The sequence below is a fragment of the Vicugna pacos genome, chromosome 25 (genome assembly GCF_048564905.1).
Source record: "Vicugna pacos chromosome 25, VicPac4, whole genome shotgun sequence".
NCBI classification, from domain to species: Eukaryota; Metazoa; Chordata; class Mammalia; order Artiodactyla; family Camelidae; genus Vicugna; species Vicugna pacos.
The window spans coordinates 23,944,791-23,968,731 of NC_133011.1; the positions used below are offsets into that span (position 1 = coordinate 23,944,791).

The 23,941-nt window shown below is 40.1% G+C and overlaps 1 protein-coding gene across 11 annotated transcripts in view; it reads right to left on the reverse strand.

The window, feature by feature from the left end:
• ENPP2 (ectonucleotide pyrophosphatase/phosphodiesterase 2) overlaps window positions 1–23,941 on the reverse strand; it is a 101,120-nt gene that overhangs the window by 20,816 nt on the left and 56,363 nt on the right. For 5 of the 11 annotated variants that reach the window (XM_031691280.2, XM_072949638.1, XM_072949636.1 and 2 more), the window contains 10 exons: window positions 20,832–20,897; window positions 20,076–20,148; window positions 15,295–15,447; window positions 13,183–13,291; window positions 10,267–10,392; window positions 6,990–7,021; window positions 6,165–6,292; window positions 3,731–3,818; window positions 3,480–3,567; window positions 2,184–2,368 (listed from right to left, as the gene is read on the reverse strand). In XM_031691280.2, the coding sequence (XP_031547140.1) occupies window positions 2,184–2,368; window positions 3,480–3,567; window positions 3,731–3,818; window positions 6,165–6,292; window positions 6,990–7,021; window positions 10,267–10,392; window positions 13,183–13,291; window positions 15,295–15,447; window positions 20,076–20,148; window positions 20,832–20,897 (1,048 nt within the window). The remainder of the gene's footprint in view (window positions 1–2,183; window positions 2,369–3,479; window positions 3,568–3,730; window positions 3,819–6,164; window positions 6,293–6,989; window positions 7,022–10,266; window positions 10,393–13,182; window positions 13,292–15,294; window positions 15,448–20,075; window positions 20,149–20,831; window positions 20,898–23,941) is intronic. The other 6 variants (XM_072949641.1, XM_072949640.1, XM_006211430.3 and 3 more) reach the window with 2 other exon arrangements.

Below are 23,941 nucleotides of genomic sequence, written 5' to 3' on the forward strand. Positions count from 1 at the left end.
ACTAAAGTGATTCTCAAACTAATCTGTGAAATTGCTTTTTCTAAAGCTGAAACATAATGACTCAGCAATTCTGAAAAGTCATGACTCAGCCACTCCAACTCCCACTACAGCTACTAGAGACATTCAAGCGTATGTGCACAAAAAGACATCTACAGTAATGTCTGTTACAGCATTGTCTGGAGACACTAGCAGCTGGAAATTACCAAATGTTCTCAAATAGGAAAATGAATAAATTCAGTATGGTATAGTGATAGGATTAAATATTAACTCAGCGGTAAAAATAAAGGGGCTAAAACTTCACATAATAATAGGCATACATCTCAAAAACATAATGATGAACAAAATAATTGCAGGACACATAGCATAATAGCATTTACTTAAACATATATAATGTGCAAAATGATACTATAGGTTATTTTAGGGAACTATACTAAAAACTACTTAATAGATATTTAAGAGCTACTTAGGTATGGAGTGAAAGTATAGAGGTCTGCTTGGCAATTATGCACACTCTATTTGGGATGTTAATTATGTCTGGGTAGGAAGGAAGTCGGGTTGGGATGGGGAGGTGTCACGTGGAGATTCCACTCCATCTGTAATGTTGTCTTTCTCACAATGTGTATATTAAAATCTTCATTTTATTAATCTCTATACCTTATCAGTAAGTCTGTATTTTTTTTTAAGAAAAGAAAAGTAGTCTTTTGGTGAAACCCACTGACAAAATACAGATGATCTAGAATTCCTCTAAAATGGTTTAAGATAAAATAACCAAACTATTTCTTGTTCCCCAGAAGAAAGGTAATTCAGACAACAAGATACAGCTAACAGATTCCTCTAAAATTATATCTGAAATTCACTTCAAAGACCACTTCCTGTTGACTTGGGCAACTCAACTCCTCTAGCTGAGGTCTTAGAATTACCTGGTTTATACTAATTAGCCTCATTAGTTCTCATCAGGAGCTACAGTAGGAAGGATAAAGGGCGGGGGTAGGGGGGACAGTAAGGAGGCAGAGCAAACTTTCTTCCATGGTGGGCCTCCCAAACTGTGGCTCCTAGGCCCCTAGGAGGTAGCAAATGGAAGGGAAGGGGGCTAGGCCAGAAGGAAAACCATTTTCCATTTTTCTAATGGAAAGGTCTAATAGAAAGATGACATATTTGCCTGTAATAAAACCACACATGTGAAAATAACAGATTTCTTTGCCTTGTGTTGGAGTCCTGTCAACTCAGTGTGGTAACACTGGTTATTTCTTTGCTATCAGAAGCACTGATTGGCAGCTCTAAAGTCTTTGATCAGTATAAAATTCAATATGCAAATCATTGTTGAACACATGTAGTTTGTTTCAAAAACTGTCCAAACACAATGTGCTGGGTAGTCCTTATTTTCGCCACCACCCACAACCTGCTGTTCCCTTCCCTACCCGGCTTTGTGCCCTGGGAGACTGCCCTCTAGGGACTGCATCAAAGAGAAAACTTGCCCTCTAGCTGGGTTCCAACACTGGGAGGTCCCAGTAGGGGACGAGGGGCGGGTAGGACTTACTCCCCCAACTTCCCCTCTACCAGGCTGCAGTGTATTCATCCCACCCATCTACCAACTCCCAGAGTTCCTTCCTCTACAGCTCTTTCTCCATGTGCTGGTCACTGCCTTAGTGTGGAGCCCTTTAGTGTGGAGGCTGAGGATTGGTACCCTAATAGCCCCAGGGTGCCTCGCCATCCCTCACTGATTTCCCTCTACCCTGCCCAGCCTTTGTGAATAGTCTTCCCATTAAACATGACTGAAACAAACCCTTTAAACTTTTTTGAAAAACCTCTTCTGCGTGGGCCATCTGTTTCCTATTGAGACCATGACTGATAGACATGTAATCCAGGTTGAAAAAAAGGAAAAAACTTTGGGTTGGGAATTGTGACTCCACAGCATAGCATTACGAATTTTACTTTTTGCTCTTCATTATCTATGCCTGTGCTGTCCAGCAGAGCAGCCACGAGCCACATATGGCTCTTTAAATTTAAAGTAACTAAACAAAACTAAAAATTTAGTTCCAAGTGCTCAGAAGTTACATCTGGTCAGTGACTACCAGCTTAGAGTTGATACAGCTATAAACTACATATATCATCACAGAAAGTCCTAATGGATGCTCTATGCCCACCAGCCTCCTCCATGAAAAACATAAAAAGATTATTTCTACCTTTGGCTCTACCTTATCATCACAGGTACAGCCCAGGTCGAAGTCAGACTGAAGGTACATAATCCCTGGGTAACTGGGTCTCGTAACCTCCTCTGGCATGGTTGGCCTGAAAGTATTAGTGCGCAGGAGATGATTCAAACTTCCATGGGTCCCGTTATTAGGCGCTGGCTTCAATCCCAGGAGATCTGATAAGAAGAAAGAAAAGAAGCCAGGTAGTCTGTAAATATTTTAGGTGGGATATAGTGAGAGTCAAGACCATTCACCTTCCAAGGGTCTGAAAACTTGGAATACACATTAGAACTGGACAAAACCAAATTTAGATGGTAGGCTCACTTCTTACTTCCTAAACTATTCCTGCCTGGTCACGTTTTGACAACAGCTTTCGGAAACAGCATGTTCATTGATTGACTGTAAAGAGAGACATTCCCAAAAAGAAAGAGTGAAGGAAGAGGGTCTTATTTGGCTATTGCCTATGTCTGTGATGGTTTCCACTCAAGCACTATCAGTGTCAGGATCATTACCTTTCTGCTTGTCTGAGACTTTTAATCCCAAATTTTGAAATGGGACTTATAATCAGTAAATAACCTTTAGTCTGCCCTCTAATGCACTCCACAGAAGTTCGGGGACAAGAGGAGGCTTTGGCCTTGTGCCCTGAAGTGCCGCTGTGAAATGAACAGGCTGATTTCATAGCAAGTGAATGGTTGCCAAGCGAGCATACAGTGACTTGCCTAAGCTGAGAGGCAGGGCAGGGGAGAGCTAGCAGCCAAGATGGGAAAAGAACCCAGGAGACCCGACTTTCAGACTCCCCCTCTAACCACCAGACTGGCACTCCCTTACTAAATAGGAAAAGTTGTCCTCATTCAGCAACTAGAAACTCAAGGAAGAAAAATAATTAGAAGCACATAAATAGCTGGCCAGGATGCAAGCTGGCAAAAATTTTAACTGGGCTGCGATGCGAGAGATGGAGGTGGGAGAAAGCTCTGTACCGAACTCTTGCTTCACCCGGTCTCTGACCAGTGGTGTCAAACTGTAATGCTATGTTAGATCAGCCCGAGGCTGCCAACAGCAACACTATGAAAACTCCCCATTAGTCAACTGTTGAAGGAAGACAAAGAAGCCTTAGAAGGGGATGATATTCTGTCCCTTGAACCAATGGGCAACTTACAACATTTTTTTGTGTGTGAAAGGACGAGGTGATCCCAGAAAACAGACACCTCATTTCTTTCTCTGACATTGAAGGAGGTCATATGTTAACTCAAGATTGTTTTATTGGTTTTGATTAAATAAGTGACTTACCACACATAACATTGTAAAGTTCAATGTTTTCAAATGGAGGCACTTTAGTCTTGTACTTAAATGTTGGGCCATAACCTACAAAAACAGTCTTCCAAAAGAAAAGAAAACAAACAAAAACAATTAGGCTTTGCTAAGATCCAGTAGCAACCCTTCCTCCATTTATGAGGACTTCACGAGCCTCACTCACACCACCATCCCCGTCAGTTCTGAGAACTGCTCCAACACTTCAGTTCATACTTCTGTGAGCATACCTGCATACTGTTGACCTTGTTATCAAATCCATGGTCTCCCTGGAAAAAACATTTTCCCGATGGTTTCTTATAAACATCCAAAGGTTTCCTATAGCGAAACAGTTGCACAGTCAGAATTTCTCATGAAATCATTCTGATTAAAAGAAAAAAATTCAGTGAACAAAAAAAATCTCTATGAAGTGGATTTTGCAAGCATATTTGTCTCCATTTTAACTGCATCATTCCGGTGGGGATCAAAAGATGACGATGTTCATTTGCCCCCAAGCACTTTTGCTTGATGGTCAGCCCAGGACAAATGGGGACCCCTGACCAGAAGTCCTGGTGCCCTCCTCTTACATCGTGCTGGCAATGAGCAAAGCAGTGGTCACAGGTACAGACTCACCTCGGAGATATTGCACGTCTGGTTCCAGACCACCACAACCAAGTCAATACCATAAATTGCACGTCTGGTTCCAGACCACCACAATCAAGTCAATACCATAATAAATTGTCATATGAATTTTTTGGTTTTTCAGTGCCTATAAAAGTTATATTTATACTAGACTAAAGTCTATTAAGCATGCAATAGCATTATGTCTGAAAAAACAATGTACACACCTTAATTTAAAAAATAATGCTGTTAGAAAAATGGCACCAATAGACTTTTTCAATGCAGGGTTACCACAAACCTTCAATTTGTTGAAAACTCAGTATGTGCAAAACAAACGAGGTATGCCTATGTTCTGTATGCCCATGTGCTTCACTAGCTCCGAGACTGTAAAATTCTCCCCTCTGGGACCAGGTTTGTCTGGTTCGCTTCTATGTACCCATCACTATGCTCAATGCCAAGCACATAGGCGACACTTTTAAAATACACAATGTTTAATCAATTAATGGAGATCTATCTTCTATGAAAATGTTTGCATACAAATTTACCTAGTAGCACAACTAGAGAGCATAACTGAGCGGTAAACTTAACATTTGTAATAGTGGCATATTTAACAAAAGCTAAGCCCCACCTAGACAGTATCTCTTATTTAGAAACAGAAAACAGAAAGTCTGCTCTCCAGACATCAGAAGCACTTGACATTCCTTGTTCTGAGAGGAAGATGCCTCTTGCTTAATGTCATGTAGCACTTTTCAAAAAAATGTTCATGTTCATTAATACAAATATTTCTTAAGTACCTATAAGTACATCACACTGAAGTAAAGTACTTGGGGGAAAACAAAGAAATTAAATTTGGGGGTCCTCACTCTTAGGAAAAGTACTTTCAACTTGGGATAGTAAGATATGTGCATATAACAACTCAACAATTCATGAGTTAAATTTAAAAGATTTACTGCTAATTAAAATGCTTGGCTTTGGGCTTCACTAATTTGCTCAACAGTCGTCATCTTTTACTTAACTTCTATTCAATTCCCAGGTTTTCTTCCTCTAAACCTACCAGTGGTGCCAAACTTGCTTTCTCTTCCAAGCCATCCCATACTCAGATATACTCAGTGAAGCCATTTTGGTCACATTTTTGTAACTTTTCCTTGAAGATTCCCCATGTCTGTTCTACGTGACTTCAATAACTTCTAGCCCTTATGCGTCTCTCTTCATAATCCTACATATTTAACCTAATGTATCCCTGACAATTGCAGTAGGGTATTTATGTATTTGTCACATGCATATCTCCAGATGGTCCATACAGATACGAACTCTTAGGGACCAACATTTCCTTGTTATCTTCTCTCCCTTGTAAGTTCATCACAGTACCTACCCAGACTGCATCTAGTAACTGTTCAGTTATTACTATGGATGGATTTACTACACTTTTCTTAAGAAGAAATTCAAAGCAAGAGTGAATGGGTAAGGTCTGTGTGAAAGTGATTAAGCTTTTGATAATTAGCTCTTTGGAACAGGCTAGCGTTCCCAGACACGTCCTACACCAGATTCAAGAGCAAGGAGTAGTCTCTTCCATGTTTGGAGAGGCTTTTGTAGCTCAAAACAAGGCAAACATCTGAAATATTTAAGGCAATGTAAAACATGCTCACAGTAATAGAAGTATAAAGATTAACAACATTTTCTGAACTCTTCTATAAATATCACTACAGACGACAGTCTTATCAACAGAGACCAAATCAGCCCAGTGTGGCAAGGCAATGTCCCAGCCATACTTTTGACTTACTCAAGTAATAAGAATAGAAGCTAGAATGTTAGTTTGAAAAATGAAAGAGACATACACACAAAGATGGACTAAGAGGCTACAAAAAGCCACAGAGATGCTGAGATCAGGGACCGAGAGATGAATTATCTCAGCGTTAACTGTTTATCTAGCATATAAACTCTTTGGAAGTGATGAGATTCCCAACTGAGATTTCTTTTTATAATGGCTAAGGACCTTAAAGCACTCCAGGTGCCAAGGAGGTAGTTACAAAGATGAGACACAGGGACTGCCTATCCCCAAGTTACCTTGCGACATGCCACCTGCGGTCCACCAATAAATGGATATCCTCAATTCTTCTATTGTTGGCGTAGTGCAAACGTTTGGGAAGGTGCTGTTTCATGTAAGGCTTAAAGTGCTGATCTGGTTTTTTACACTGAAATACAAATGGATATTGGACTTTAGGTGGGGTGTCTTCTAGAAAAGTCCAAGATATTCTTTCTCTAGAAAGCTGAGGGAGGTTTTAAGTCAAACAAAGGCTAATTAGTGAATAAATGGAACTTGGGACCCCCCCATCAAATAACAAAAATTGAAAACAAATAGATTCGAAGGGGATTCGATAACTTTGAAGAAGACATGGAAGGTTGTCAGAGGGGAGTTAGAAATTTTTGAGATACATTCCTGAATCTGAGACCATCACCAAGAGCAACTCAAACTCCAAGGCTTTTCCCAAATGCTGCAAGTCCGGGGATGGGAGGTGGGGTGGGGAGGGAGGAGGAGGATGCATGTTCAGGCCTATGTGATCACATTTTCTACCCTGGATGGGGAAACGGTGGAACAGGGTTGTGGGCAGATCTGGTTCAGAAAGAGTAAGGATCTGTTTAATCATAAATAAATACTTTTCAGCTCAACGGCAAGATCAAATATTCTCATTTTGTATCGTTGCCAAGAACATCAGGGAGCCTGCAGCTGTCCCTGGGCCAGAAGTTTTGAAAGCTCTTAGGGGAGCAAACATACAGGATGGCAGGGCAGTGAAGAAAATGCTCCTCTCACCCCACAGGGGAGGTGAGCACAGGAGGTGAGTGTGTGGAAGCCATGCCAAGGGCAGAGGCCTGGTGACATGCGATACTTACTGTGAGATTAGCAATAATGATTTTAGGGTCATCTGTTTAAAGAGAAAAAGAAAAGATTTCAAAAGAGTTGGCAATAATCAGAGAGAAATCATTTTTGCAAGAGACTCCATTTTTTTTTTCTCCTAGAAGAGCTATCGCTTTAGGTTTTGTTTAAAATACATGTAAAACTGTGGGGGGTATTTAATATTTCAGTAAGTGACAGGCAGAAAGTAAGTGGACCAATTCCTACGGTCAGTGTCCCTGCTGGGTCCAGGTTAATGCTTCTGCAAGGGAATTCCTCCTTCCAGGGCACGAGGATATCGCTGGGTACATTGCTTCTTTAAATTCTCCTAGATGGTCCCAGCCTGGATTTAGTTTATTTGAAATTTAATGTCGGGAACTAAACTGGGTATCTGGGGCTTCTTATGAAGCTTCCTATTTATCCACAGATCTTTGAAACAAACCATCATCCACTTTAAGATAAATCTTCTAATCCATTGAGTTGCATTTTTTTAAAGGGAGTTTTGATTCCTCGGTGACATCACAGGTCTAATTACATAGGTAGCTGCCCCCTTCCAGCCACAGACACACATGCATGCACCCCCTTCATTTTCACCACCGGCAAACAAAGGATATTTCAGTCAATACCCTGAAGGAGCTAAAAGCAAAGCTATGTAAATGATGGCTCTGTGTAAACTGTGGACAGGATTACATTATCTGAAGGTCCCCTTTTGGGGGGGTGTAGAGGGAAAGAGGAGATTGTATGTTGCTTGGATTTTTGTTTTGTTTTCAAAAAAATTTGCTTCAGTATGTCATTATAGAATCAGCAGAAAAGGAAAGCAGCTCTCAGAAGAGATACCAACAGTCAGGAGGCAGCTGTCCCTGGAATATAAACATCAGTAGAGCAGGTCATGTCTCTGTCACTTCCTGCTGCATCCCTGGGGCCTGGTGCATCGTAAGCACTCAATAAACATTTGTTAATAAGTATAAATAAATATTAGTTCATGTTTGTTGCAAATGCATGAAGAAGCTTGCCTTGCAGCATAAATATATACTCTTCAAAGACAATGTTCAGAATCTTAGTTCTAAAGCTGTGAAACCCAAAGGCAAAAATGGAGTCCCGTCTGCTTAAACTGGGGTTAAAATTTAGTTACATCTTTTAATGGCAAGCAAATCAGTAATCACGAGAGCAATAATAATTAACCCAAATTGTGTGCATACAACGTGCAGTCTCCCTGTAAGAGCTTTGCAGACACTGTCTCTCTGGTCATTCACAACCACTCCAGGAGGCAGGTGCTGTTAGAATCCTTGCTAAGCCAGTGAGCATTTAGAAGGTAGCGGCAGGGCGCACATGCACACTGAGACCCTACGGGCAATCTGACTGAGGAAGCCATGCTTTGAACTGCGACACACTGTGGCCTCGTAAACCACAGTCCTCAAAGGAACCAAACAGTGTTAAGCTCATATTCTTTGATAATGAAGAAAAATAAATGGCTCAGACAAATCCCAGAGAACTTCTAGGAAATAACAGATGCCTGAGCCCATGTGGAGGACACCAATCCTACAGTTCCAAACTACTCAGTCCTCTTCGGCTGACAGCTCCCACTTTGTGAGAGCCGAAAGGACCCCCAGTGCAAGGTGGTGGGTAAAACTCAGTTAAGCTCCTGGATTGAAATCCCAGCCCTGCCACTAACTGTCATACTCGTAGCCAGTAACCCGGCCTCTCTCTGAGCCTTGACTGTTACTGTTTATAAGAGCGGATACAATAGCTGTCACACAGGGCCATTGGAAGGACTAAGTAAAATGGTGTGTGTATAATCTGGTGCAAGAGTGATGTGACGAAAACGTCACTGTCATAACTAACGTTTGTATAGCTTTGACTATGTGCTAAACACTAGTCTAAGCGATATGTAGATAAGCTCTCCTTTAATCCTCCCAGCAACCTTATTTTATAGATGAGGAAACCAAGGCACAGAGTGTTTAAGTGGCTTTCCCAAGGTGACAGCGTGAGCAGCCGGCAGAGCTGAGATTTGAGCCCGGACACCTTGCCACGCTGGCTGTGCTCTTAACCACTCTGCTCCCCTGTTCCTCACAAATGTAAAATACAAAACATTTAATTATTGGTAGCTATCATTTCATTGGCCCCAGGGAAGTTTTTCTTTCCCCTTAAAATAGCCTCTCTATTACTTTCACTGACGTCTCAAATACCTTTCAAAACAGATAAAACCTTTCTTGCGCAAGCCCTAAAATGCAAATACTAATTCATGAGGTTACGTAGTGACTTGGCGGGCCATCTCTGGAGAGAGCCTGCCTATCTCAAGTGAGCAGAGGAGAAGAGAGGACACAGAAGACAGAAAAGCATGGAAAAGAGAAGGCAGAGCCACCAACACTGTTTATTTCACAGCGTTGCCTGGAGTTGACCTTGGAACAGTTCCCATTTGTGCTGACTCAGGAACATCGTTTGGGAAAAACTTAATTTTCCAAAGCTTTAATGCTTGATGCCAATGGTTTCTTATTCCCAAGGCTAAAAATGCTAAAGGAGTCTCTTTTTCCCAAAATGCAGCATGTTTCCAATAAAACTATACACTTCTCAAAAGCTAGGTGGTTGGGCATTACAAAAAATATCCGAGCCCATAAATCAAAGTTCTCATCAGTGGCGTATCAGATCCCAAATGTGTAAAATATGAGTGATGATAAGATTATTCCTGTTTATCTCTAATCTTTTAAAACAGCTGCCACTTTCCAAGGGCTTAATAGTTTCTCCTTCTGGGTTCTGTCGATCACTTTTATAAAGGTGAAGGGTCCCCTTCAACCATGCTCCTGGGAAGGTTCAGGGTCTGAGTGTGGTTCTGTCAACGCTGTCATGGACTCCCCAGCTTCTGCTCAAGAGTAAGCCTGAACCTCTTCTTGGAAAGTTTTTCTCTTGTAAACAGAAGTTTATGGTCATACACATGCCTCAAATTAAGTGTGTTCTCCACATGATAAAAACAAGAGCAAATATTTATATAATGCTACCATGTGCCAGGAACTGTTCTAAGTGATACACATAGATTCATTTTCACAACAACTCCCATGAGCTAGCTGTTATTATCATTCTCTTTTTTCAGATTAAAAACAAAAACAAAAACAAAAACAAAATCCCTGAGGTTTAGAGTTTAAATGACTTATTTAAGTTCACTCGGCTAAGAAGTAGCAAAGCCAGGGCTTCTACCCAAGTAGCCCAGCTTCAGAGAACAAGCCCTTTCTCACTCCACTAAGTTACCATTCTAACGGCTTGGCACTTTAAGAATCAACTTACATTTAGCATTATTGCTAAATTTGGATCGAATTCTTCCTAGGGTTCCAGGCACTAAAGTAATGTCATCCACGTTAGTCAGGTAATTGCTCAAGAATTCAGTTCTATCACATGTGACATCTTCCATTCCTACAGGAAGAAAAAGAAAGTATTTTCAGGCAATCATAAAATTAAAATCTCAACACAGACACTAAAGATAATATTCAAGTATCTCAATTTGCTTTTAACAACTTAATGTGGGGACCTCTCACTTCTGAGATTTCTTAACTTGACTTTAAATTTTGTAATGCTTCTTTATATAAACTTTTCACCAGACTTTGACTTAGTCACATCATCTTGCAGCACCAGAAGGTTGAAAACACAACATCTCAATTATCATTTGAAGCCATTCAGCAAGAACAAGACAAAGGAAGTAACCATGATCTTTAAAAAAAAAAAAAAACTATTTACATGGTCATTATGAAAAAGATATATTCTTTAAAAAAAAAATCCTAGATTGCTTTAAACTCTTCCCAGCTGGAGGTGGTGTAAATAACTGGAATATATAGTTCTGTGTCTCTTTTACAAAATGTCATTTTCCAACTCTCTCTCTCTAATATATCTTCTGACTTGAGCACATAATCACCAGTCCTCACTCTGCCTCCACTGGTGGCCTTGGATGTTACTGACAGAACAATACTGGCAACAAGAGATGAGAAAGAAAAATGTCCGCCCCGTGACCACCCAAACTGAAAAACAAAATAACGCTGAAAACAAGTCGTAAACAACGTAATCAGTCAAAACTGAACGCTTGCAACTAGAACACAAAAAGGGTCTAGGTAGGGAATTTTTTAAACCAACAAATATTCTCCCCACTCACCCAAGATTTGTTCCCTGCCTACCATTAAGGAAAAGTTCTTGGTCAATGTTGAAAAATAAATTAAAAAAAAAAAAAAGCAAGCTCAAATCTTTGAATCACAAACCATGGAGGCTGGAAGAGAATTTATTGTCATTTCAGAATTTATCAGATGAGATGGCACTATGAAAGTTTAAGTCATTGCTTTGTACAACCCAATATCTGAATGTTCTTTAAGAGGGGGCATATAAATGATACTGTAAAGGATTCCCTAAGTTTTTGGAATTAAAAAATATAACCCAGAGGGGCCCAGAGCTGGTAAAATTCAAATTATCACTTTCTGGGGTCCTAGATCCAGACTCCCCCCCCCCACTTTTTTTTTTAAATTCAAATTGGAAGGAAGAGAGAGAAAAAGATATCCCAACAGAGCAGAAGGGCTATATATCCTGATTTTTAATATTTAAATCTCAGGAAGAAAGAAAAAAACAATAAACATCTCATGTTCTAGTACAACATCAATCCAGGAAAGGGAAGTCTCTAAATATATATTAGTGGAAGACTAGAAGGATCTTCCATTTGCTACATTCTAAGTCACCTTATGTCCCACCAGTGGTGAACCATCTCTCTTGCTTTCAAAGTGCTTCTCAAGCATCATCACCCTTCATCCTCCCAACTAACTCTGTGTAGGTGACGTTAGTGTCCTCACTCTACAGAAGAGGAGGCTGAGACTTGGATAGGCTTATAAGTGGCACAGTGCGATTTGAGCTCCACTGAAACTCATTCTTACTCCAAAGCCCAGGCTCTGAAACACTAGACCATACCACCTTTTAAGGAAGAGATGCTATGCAATCTATTCATCCCAGAAGTCTGCACACTGGCATGACAAGGTTTTAATTCAGCCATGACTTTTACAGTGCTCCAGCATGTGACTCATTGGGACCCATCTACTTCTTAGACATCTGGCTCCAGCATGTGACTCATTGGGACCCATCTACTTCTTAGACATCTGGCTCCACCATGTGACCAAATGTTCTTGACACCTCTGGGCAACTTAAATAGAATTAGCTGTGTCACATGCTCCAAATTTTCTGTCCTATCTGCAGGTCTCCACCAGATCAAACTCATGGAGCATGATTTTGCAGATGGTCACAGGGATTTATTCCCTGCAAAAGAGCAAGTTAGTCCCAGGGCTTTATTTTTTTTAATTTCTCATAGATTTTCTAGAACATTCTGTAAAGAAAACTTCAGGCCCAGAGCAGAGTTTTGATTAAGGAGATTTATCTGCCCTTCTTAACAGAACTATCAATGAGTCAATTTTCTTCTTCCAAATCCTCTCCTAGAAGGGAGCAGCCACATAGTCCAGGGTCACAATTGCAATTTGCTAGTTCTGGAATGCAGGAGGCACTCTCCGAAACTCAGGCTGCACACTTGTGAAATAAGAATGCTCTCTGATGGTCCCCCTTCAGCTCTATAAACATATAATGTTTTTGATGCTCTTGGTCCGTGAATGTTTCTACTTTATACAGTGATTTAGAAGAACTGCTTCCTAAAGACCTTCTTCCTCTCTTTAACAGTCTTCTCTACCCAAGCAGAGTCCTCTGGTTTGGTTCTTGAATTCACTCAGTGAATGCATGGAAATCATTTTACTTATATGACACTTCTTTGACAAGAATCCTATGTCTCTGCCCCTTTATCATGTTTAGATTTAATTTTTAGCCACATGAACTCTGTGGGTTCCTTTGGGGGATGCGGCTAGTGGGGATATGTCACCTTCACAGAGCAAGCCCTTAATATCACAAGCGAATTGTCTGCAACTCTTTAATAGGAGACAGATTTTTGTAGAAAGGCTTTTCCTGCAAAGAACAGAAAGATACAGGAAGTCCCTGGTTTTGATCAAAATGAACACAGGGTCATCTCAGGTCATCTCATGGCTTTGAGTCGTGGCTCAATTTCTTTCCTCATCCTGAAGAAGGGGGGAAGAGGGTGAGGAATACAACCTGGGATTCTGAAGGCAAAGGTTGCCCCAAGATCATCAGAAACATTTATCCATCTACCATATTGGCAAAGAAGAAACACAGCTTTACCATGATCTCCAACAAAGATGACGTTCACACAGCGATGCAGCTTTAGTTGTTTCAGTCCATCCATTAATTGCCCCACTGTTTTGTCAATTTCCCTCAGAGGATTTGTCATCTGGAAAAAGGAGCAAATTAGTCTCTGAAGGTTTTTTTTTTTTTTTTCTTTCAGTATCTCATAGATCTTCTACCCCTAGAACCTTCTGGAAAGAAAACTTCAGGCCCAGAGGCAGAGCTTTGTCTAGGGAGATTTCCTGCCATTCTTAATGGAAATCTGGTCTAAGCACTTTTATTTGTGTTCTTTCAGGAACATAAAACCTCTCCTCATCCAATCCCTTTCAAGATTTGTTAATTAAAAAGTCAAAATATTAAGGGCAACTCTTTTTTTTAAAGAGATAAAATAGCCTTTCTAAAATGTAACGATGTTCTTTAAATCCAAGAATTTTGAAAGTGATCAGAAAATCAGATGGATAGTTTAAGCCTCTTTTTTCCCATGTGAAATCACCTAGACTTTGAACCACGGCAAGAAGATGGAGGCCAAGAGAATCAAAGCAGTTCTGAGGTTAAATGGTAACCTTCCACTGGATGCCAAATTAGAACATCATTAATACAATGAGATCCATCTAACGTTCCAAAACCCTTAACTGTTAGTTTATGACAACATAAACTCTTAATAGAAGGACCCCTTCTAAGAAACAGGCTACTACTTCTCAAGTTAGCCCTTTCAAGCTGATTTTGCGTACAATAAAAATCTCCAAGAATCCAAACTTAAACAGAAGTGAATTGTTGAGCTTGTTCTAGAAGATTTCTTATTTAGCCTAACAAAAAATGAGAACTCAGTTCTCTGAAGCACATTTCCAAAGCATAAGAATCATAATCCATCTCATGTTCTTGCTGCAAACGGACGTTTCTAATAGTATAAATGTTCCCACATACTAGAGGCCCGTCTTTCATTCTCATCTCTGTGTAATGGAAAGATTTTCAAGAAACATACATCAGGTAAACACTTAACAGTACTTCAGCTGAATCTGACTACTAAGCTACAATCACATCCACTCCAGGTGACAGCGATAAGAACAGAAGGGATTTGTTCATCTTTTTTCACTCAGACACATAGTATTATCTTTCTTCAGCATCTTCTCTGATGACTCAAGGTCTTTCCTCATATCATGTCATCAGTAAAATCAGGTGTAAACTTGTTTTCCTCATGACAGGGGTCAGTATTTCAAATTCTGTTCCAAGGAGTAAGTCACAAGTGAAAGTTTCAGAATGATACGTGCGGCAAACTCTAAAAAGACTAAGAGATGCTGGCCTAGGCGGGATTTGCTTCTGAGTAAACTATGCTCTCCTCTAAGACCTTCACCTACACGAAGAAATATCAAATGCACAACATATGTCAACCTTGGCAACAAATTATTTTATTTTACTCAACAAGACGACTCAGATTAAAATCCAGAACCTACTTCTTAGTGATTAGTCCAAACAATCATAAAGAAGATAGCGCCTCAGAGGTATCTGAAGTTTCAAGAAAAGTAACAACCTATAAGCTATTCTGGACGTAAAGAAAAGAGCAGACATGGCTCTTACCTCAATAAGAAAACTCATCCAATTCTATCTACCCATTGTTTCCTCTCTCCTTCTGTCTCAGCTATTCCTTTGTCTACTACCCAAGACCTCTTCTGAACTTGAAGGTATTGACCAATAATCGAATCCAATATTCTACTGAGTATTAACCTACGCTGTTTTTTGAGGATTTCCCCGACTACCTCACTGGGTTGTTCTTAAGAACCAAGGCTACAAAGCACTGTGACAAATTCTATGGAGAAGTGCAAGCAAAACCAACAGCCTTCTTAACATTAGTTCAAACCTAAATGTTCACACTAGTTTTAGGGCAACTGACTCTAAAGAAAGTAGAAGGCTCTTTTTTCCTGGCTGAAAGTTCAAGAAGTCTTCACATCAGGGTTAATGTCTGAAGTACCAGATTTTCTGGACTTAAAGCCAAGGATGATGAACCAGATTTTTTCTGAAACTTGTTTAGCTGATTTTCAAACCAAGGCACTGAAGGAAACCTTCAACTCAGACCTGCCCACCACAAAGCTTTGGAACAATAGATCAACTTACTTTGTCCTGACGAGTTTCCGCAGCATAATCCATCTTATGTAATTTTCTTCTTCTTTTCTTTGGAGGAGTAACTGGTCTTTCCTGTCTCCTCTTAGGGGTAACCTTCCTCTTAGGTCTCTTAGCCGGAGTAAAAGGTGAGCCATAACTACTCTCCTGTACTGGCGGATAGAGATGTCTGGACTCAGAAGCCGTCTGTCCCTCTGGGTCAGATGATAAAGCCCACACTTTGCTTTCTGGGGTCAGTGGGGTCTTAGTTAAAAAAAGCTAAGACTCCATAAGTGAGAAAAAGTTGGTACGAGGGATGATTGGGGGAACTCTACTGAGAAAAGCCTCCTGAATGGATCTTGATGCTGCTGGCACAGCTTCTCCACTGAGAACAAGAATATAATTTAAGAGAATCTAATTATGTGGGTCTCTTTTGACCGGGGAGCCTACTTGTGGATACACCTGAAGGTGACAGAGTTCTGCATGACACAACTCCTGCGTTACGGAGAGACAGGTCATTGTTTGTGAAAAGCTCTCCATTTATAAAGTGCTAGCTGAAAACTAAGTAGAATATTCATCACTTGGTCATTTCAAGGTGCAAAGGGATTCATACAGGTCGTTCCAATTCAGATTCTGATAGGTATCTGTTCATACCACGAAATATATCAAAACAACTGTCACTTTCAATGGAAAGGATCAGGGAAAAAATTTCAATGCCAAGGATGGAATGAAACATAAAAATGCCAAGCAATCCTCCTTGGTCACTAATGTGCTTCCACAAATCAGGAGCGAGAACATCTCATTGGCAATTTAGGCTTCTGGAACAGAGGAACGTAACCATAAACAGAACTGTCTTTTAAAAAATCCTCTTGTAAAATTAGGTAAAAAATGTAAAAAAAAAAAAATCATCAAGATCTCTTCATCTTGGTGTGTATATCACGCCAAGGAAGAGTCTACTTCTGCTCTGTTAGAAACCCCTTTGGGAGATCAGGCTGTGGGGAGTGGCAACACTATGCATCTTGTTTTGAACATCGAAGAGCAGTAAGGGCTGACACATACACTGAGTAAGGAAGATACCCTTGTGGGACTTCCAAATGCTGGAGAAAAACAGGCCCCTGATTTGCTGACGGTGCAAAGGTGAATTAAAGCAGCAAGCCCTGCTGGCTACCCAGCTGGCTTCTCTCGGTAGGACGGTCCCGAGGATCATTCAGATGCAAGAAGGGGCAGGAGGAGAAACAATGTTAGTGGGTCCAAAAAGGAGGCCATCTGCCATGCGATGTCACTGTTTCCAGAGCAAGCGACTACAAAGGCCCTTCCACTGCTGTCTCGTCCTCTCTCTTTGGCAGAGCAGTTAAAAGACACAGCCCCACAGACTCTGGGTTGTTTTGGGTTTTTTTTTTTTTTTTAAGTGCTTCTCGTTTTAGCCAATTCTCCATGAGAAGAGAGGAAAAAGGAAAAAGAGGGTTTACCATTTCATGGTCACCAAGTACATTCAGCTAGCGCTCAAGTCTGCCCGTCAGACACTCGGCCATTTGCAAGAGACCTCAACATTCCGAAGACTCCAAAGGCGAGCCCTTTCGATTGCAGCAGGTTAGAGGAGCAGCGGGAGAAACAGGATTTAGTCAAAATGAGTTTTCATCCAGTGATTATATGGCATATATTTCCTTCTTCGAATGTTAGAGGTAGACGAAAGCTAAGTTTTCACTGACCAGCCATACTTTAGTCTTGACTTTAGAAGATTTAGCCTGAGGTTATTAAAAGGATGGGAAGGAGAGGGGCAAATTTCCCTGCTTTTCAGAAGGATACTTTGCCATCTGGAGTAGTAACTAGCCAGCCAAAGCTCTGCCTCTAGGCCTCGAAGAGCAGCCGAACCAAAGGTCACAGAGAAAGCACAGAAGGTCAAAGAGAAAAAGGTTGCGCCAATAACCAAAAGCAAGCATATTTCTGAACATTCACCATTACACTATGAAACCAGGAGCAACACACCATCTCTTGGCGCTATTAGCTCAATCTTTGGTCATCTCATTTAATAGCCTTTGTGAATTGTCCTGAAAAAAGTATACTCAAGTGAATAAAGCACAAACTTGAACCGTGTTGTAGCACACAACATTTTGCTAGATCAAATCATTTCAATTACATCTCAAATGCAAGGTATTTTCTCATTAGATGTAAAAGATAACATGTTACTGATTGTAAAAATAATACTGCAGAAAGTATAATCTTTAAATGCACAATAAATGAGAGACATACAGGCAGATAAACCTATCAGTCTACCATGGAAGAGAAGTTTTGTTGGCTTTGGTTTCATGTTTTGAAAGTATAAACTTTTTTGTTTTTCTTTCAGTAAAAAATAGGATTCTTGTCAAATGAGAAATAGTTGACATCTGAAAATACTCCTTGCCTTATCAGAAGAAAATGACAAAGTTCTCAGGTTTTCATAACTGAAAATACTTTCCAAGATACCTCATCACTAGCATTTTACCCCATAGATATAAGAATATCCTAGTTACAGAAGCATTAATACGAAAAGGAACATAGCATGAATACTTCCAACTCTTAATTCAAAAATACTCAGGAAAAAAAAAATCTGTTTGTAAATGCATGAGAATCCTGAGCGTAGAACCATCATTACAGCAAATTAAAGCATCTTATGCTTCATTTATCACTGCTTGGTACTTAAAAAAACTTTTAGTTTATTTCTTGATTAAAACACACATACACACACTTTCAAAGTAAGTAATTATAACAGAACTACACACACTAGAAATCCAGAGATGTTCATGGATGAACAACATTCATTGCTAAGCCATATAACTTTTAAGGAAATGAGAATTCTAAGAATTATACTTCATCTGTATTGTTAAAAAACCAATGTTTGGCATAAAGAACATGTTCTGTAGGGCTGGAACATAGTTTATTAATGGACTACTTTGCTTATCTCCTAGACTGAAGGAGAGTTAAATGGTTCCCTGGTCTGGAAGTCGGAAGTCCTATGTCCAAGTTCACTTACCAGCCAAGCAAGCGGAGTAGCCCCTCACCTCTTTTAAGTACCAGCCTCTTGCTTTTAAAAGAATGGCTCTACCAATCTCTGGTTGCCTATGCCACAGGGTCTTTTGGGGGATATTGTCATCCAAGCAAAATTGAACCTTTAAACAGGGCACGTGGAACTGCTTAGGGTTTGGTGTTTGGTTTGTTTTTTGTTTTTTAACATCCTAATAAAATGTGATTCCTTTTAGATTAATCTCAATGAAAATCATCCTAAAGATAAAACAGCCATGGTCACTCTGACAAGAATAAGATCTGTGTTTCATGTATGTGGATGCTTATCTCGTTTGATCATTTGTGTTTCATAATCATGCACCAGTGGTTAAACATCAAAGGACTAGGAAAAAGAGCATTAGACTTACATGACTTCAGTGATTTAAGGCCAAACTAAGAATGGTTTCACATAGCCATTAGTTTCCAGTGCTTAAAAAAAAAATCGCCACTGAATTGATGTTAAAGCCTTCAGAAATATTTATGGCTCCTTAGTATTGACTGCCTTTGTTTAGATATGCTGCATTTTGATCAAAAATACTTAAACCAAGACACATATATCTGCATTTCCTTAGCCATCTTTATGCTGAACATAGTAAACTTAATTCTAGCCATAGGCTATCAGAGAATAGGAGGTCGTTCCTTCTATCATCAGAGTTTATGAAATACTTTCTCATCGAAAATCAAATTTTATTATGTTGATGTAAACCTCACCACTCTAGTAAGGAAAAGAGGTGGAAAACATTTAAAATATTAAGATTTAGGTTTGCAAATCCCAGCATATTTAAAAATGACCTGGGCTGAAAACACTGGGGAGATTCTCACCTCTTGATAACAGAGGAACACAGTAAAACACCAAGAGTCCCTTTCGCACCTCCTGAATTTGACGTTACACTGGGATACTAACTTACCAACGGACTGTCCTCTGCTAAGATGCCTGAGTGCTTGACAAAAGGGTGTCAAGCTGTTCTGCTAAACAGATTCGTTCAACAGTGTATTTCTCTCAGTTAAGAATTTGTTTCACAGCGGAGAGGGCATGGCTCAGCGGCAAGAGTTCATGCTTAGCATGCACAAGGTCATGGATTCAATCCCCAGGACTTGTATTGAAACAAATAAATAAACCTACTTACCTCCCCCTACCCCAATTTTTCTAAAAAAATAATAAAACAATTAAATTTTTAGGAAAGAATGTGTTTCATTTTGGGGGGTGATGGACATGTTCATATTCTTGATGGCAGTGATGCTCCCACAGGTATCCACCTATGTCAAGATTTATCAAATAAAGAAGAATCCAGTGCTCTCAAATTTGCCAGGTAGCCCGTACCTGCTGAGGGAATCAGAGCTACTTGGCTGACCGACCCTCTCCGAACTGCATAACCATTTTAAGGGAGCTGAAATTCGGTGGCAATGTTTTGTATTGCAGGTTTATCTCCAGATTCTTTTCCACTCCTATCCCAGTGACGGCAAATGTCAACCCTTCACCTTTTGACTGATGCCTGCAGGACTGGAATATATCCCCTCCTATGAACATCAAGTTTAGGATACGTTTGAAATCAAATCAATCTGAACCAAAGTTCCTGTAAGAAAAACAGGTATGTTTGAGATGTTTCAAAATGATTTTACTCCTGTAGTTCTTTGACTATGCATCCACCTTGCAGATACAAACAGCCCAAAAGACTTTGTACAAATCCTGAAATAAGGTGAGTAAATTAGGTAGCCCAGGGCCACAGGCTCTACCAGGCAGAAGATAAGCTACTAACCTCAGGGCCAAAAGGGCCATATTTGTGTCCAGAGAAATCAGGTTGTTCGGAATAGAAGGCATAGACTGAAGGCCTACGGGAAAATTGGAAGGTTCAGAATTCCACAAACCACACATGACAAAGAATATCAATTATCCTTACACATTAAAAAAAATCCTCTCAAATCAAGTAAATTAAATGCCCAACCACTGTCCATTTTACCATGAAAAAACTCTCTTTCTTGTTTTTTTTTTTTCCTCTTGCTTCCACACCCACCACCCCCTCCATCACCCTCGGTGTGGTGATGGCCTGATTACTACCTTCAGGAATAAAAAGTCACCAGGGACATCTGAACGCAAACTCAGGCCTTTGATCCTCAAGATAACAAAGCCCCGTAATAATTCACAGGGGCCAAGCAATCTGCAGCTTGAAAGAAGGACTCCATTGAAGTGAAAAGTCAGTCTTCATGCTTCCCCAGTCCTTGAGATGCTGCTGGTTTGTTTATCAAAGCCAGGAACTCCCTCAGGCTCTGCTGTGGTGGCCAGGATTAACAGCTGGAGTAATCCACATAATTAAATGGTCCCCAATAACCTACGTCCATTGTAACCTAAGTCCTTAGGGAAGCAAGCTTAAGGCTAAGAACCACAAAACTTTTAATAATACCAAACCTTGGCTGTGCTTCCAACACCGAGTCTAGCCAGTATTCACCCAATTCCAACCTAAGATGGAAATGCACTGGAAAAAGAAGACGGAGGGTCAGGGAGGGGAGACAAATACCTTTCGTTGTCTGGCAGGGTGAGCCACTGCAGGATGGTTAATATCCTCCGCTCGTGAGGGATGACCCTGTAGGGTAGCCACAAGCAAAGCATGAGGTTAGGTTGCATTTTCCACCAACTCCAGCCTGATGAGCTCTTGCTCTTGCACCCTGGCCAAGGGCTCTCTATTTACCACCATCTGTTTTCACTTTGTTGGAGTAAAATTTCCCCTTTCCAATTAGCGTTTAAACATCCATTTTTATTTGCAACGCGTCACATTGCTCAGCCTCTGCCATCGAAGACAAGACTGGAAACTCTGATTCACAGTCAAATGAAGACTCTGCCTTGCTGATCACAGGCTCTGCTACAGAAAGGACCCTGGATTCAGAGTCATTGCTATTTAGTGGGTAAAGCCATTAGCTGTGGCCACCAAGGGATCAGGACTTAACGTCCCCAGTCTGGCTCTTGTTGGTAGTGTGACCTCTCTCAGCCTCAGTTTACTCATCAGTAAAATAAAGATAACAGCAAAGCACACCACACAGCTTGGTTGTAAGGGTGAAATGAGACAACATAGGCCAAGGGTGTGTACAATGCCTAGCACAGAATAAATGCCAAAAAAACAAAAAAACACCTTACATTTATTAATGATCATAATTAGTCATCATTCTATCTCTACATAGCTATATGACTTTAGAAACATTATTTAATCTGGAACTTTTAAGTATCTCCTCTATAAAACAAGGGGTTAGGAACAGTATTCTTGAAATTCTCTTCCAGCTCTATAAAAATCTATCAAGAATAGGCACATATAATTATGAGACTGACAAAAAGGGTATAATCTTCATCCACAATGACTTTTGTGTTTAAGGCCCATTCCTCTGTTGAAATATAATTACCCTAAATCTGGCACTCACTTCAGGAGCTCTCGGCTAGCTCTGTATCATGGGCTGAGTTACATTAAGATGCTCACAAGCTGAGTGAGATCTCTATTTGTGGGAAAATTTGCTTATTCTTTCTTAACAAGGAGCACAACTTACTTTCTGCTTCCCCTCCAAGACTAGGCATAGAGCATGTTTATGATGAATTTTAAACTGAAGCCCAAGTTTAACTGTGGATAGTAAAAATTATTGTGGCCAAGAGTGAACCCCAATGTAAACTATGGTCTCTGGGTGATAATGATGTGTTAATGGAGATGCATCATTTGTAACAAATGTACCACTCTGGTGGGGGAATGTTGATACTGGGGGAGGCTGGGCATGTGTGAGGGCAGGAGGCATAAGGGAAATCTCTGTATCCACTGTTCACTTTTGCTGGGAACCTAAAATAATAAACTATCAAAAATTTATCATGGAATATTGGGTGAGCCACTTAAACTTTTACTTTTGGTAGGCATGTGCATGAGAGAGCTAGGAAAAAGACAAACCTTCAAAGCCATGGGAGATGGCGAGAGTTGGCGAGGACTCTGAGCAAGCAGCCTCCCCCATTTGCACCTCACCACCCACCGCCATTAACTCCCCCTTCTCTGACAGATGGGGTATTTGTCATTCTTCCCTCTGGCCCCCTCTTTGTCTAGAACTATCCTACCAGCCCAGAAAACTCATGTTTACCATAAAATGAGTCCTAATTTAAACAAATTCCAATGCTATTGAATAAATGCAGCCCTGTTTATTATATCCTATAATTGAATTAAGAGTAGGCATAACAAAGCCAGGTTAATCGCCTGAAGTATTTAATTCTTCAGCCTTAGAAATCCCCTGTATCTGAACAAAATAATTACATATTTTGAATTCTTTCCTAACTTAAAAAAAAGTGAATGTCGTAGCCTTTTCATTTTCCCTTACTTCACTACCTCCCTACAAGCTGCTTTATTTTATGAAATTGGTGTTAAATCACAAAAATGGATTCTGATGGAGTCACTTGATGCTAATGGAAAAATACAAACTAATACAATTTGCGTCAAGCTCAGGGTGGTTACCCTTTAATGCCTTCTTTGGATGGGGTACTTGAACAGTAGAGAGCAGGGGGAAAAGGCATCAACTCTGAGGCCAGAATGCCTGGGTTTGTGTTAGTGATGAGACTTTGGCAAATTATTTAACCTTTCAGTGTCTCTATAAGATGAGGATAATAATAGTACCTATTTTGTAAGATTGCTGTGAGGATTAAAAGAGAGAACACATGTAAAGAAAGCACTTAGAATAGTGCCAGGCACATAAAAAAATGTTAGCTTTTATAATTATGTACTGGATTCACAGGTCCACAGAAATTACACATTCATTCATGAAATATTTGTTAAAAGCATATTATGTTCAAGGCATTTGTGTGAATATAAATAAAGATACAAGATACTCCTACCGAAAGAAAAAAAAAAAGAACCTAGTAAGGAGAAGTCACCATTCTCTGCTTGGAAAGATAAGCAGGTGATTATCATTTTCTGGGCAGGGGCTGAGGACATGTGAGCGGTAAGAGCATGAAATGAGAACTGTGGAGGTCTGAGTAGCCACTGTAAGTGTGACCTTGGGTATGACATTTCACGTCTCTAAGCCTTGGCATTCTGATCTCAAACATGAGGGGTTGGACGCAGTGGCCTCTAAGTTTCCTAGGAGTTCTAGATTATCTGTATGAAATAACCTCACAGACCAAAAGAGACATGGTCCTCAGCTATCAGTGTTTAAAATGCTTGGCAGAGACCACGCATAAACAGATCTGACAAAGGAAGACTGTATTCTTAACAGAAAGGGAAATAGGATTCTTGCTGTCATCTTTACTATCTTTGATTGACAAAGAATTTGTTATGAGATCAAGTACATTAGACATGGTCAGAAAAAGAAAAAAAAAGTAAGAAAAATGGAAGATGGACTAGATGAGGCCTTGAGTGGTAAAGGGGAACAATTACCATAGGACAGACATAGCCATTGTCTGGTCATTGTTGAAAGAGATAACATGAGTAAGAAAACAAATACCATTTGCTGGTTGTTCTCTATGTACTAATTACCATACTAAGCACTTTAAATAAGTTAACTCATTGTATCTTCACACCGCCCTTCACACACATCGTGAAGACATGATCAATCCTATTTAAGGATGAGGATATTGGTTTATTGAGAGATTAAATCACCTGTCTAAGGCCAGCAG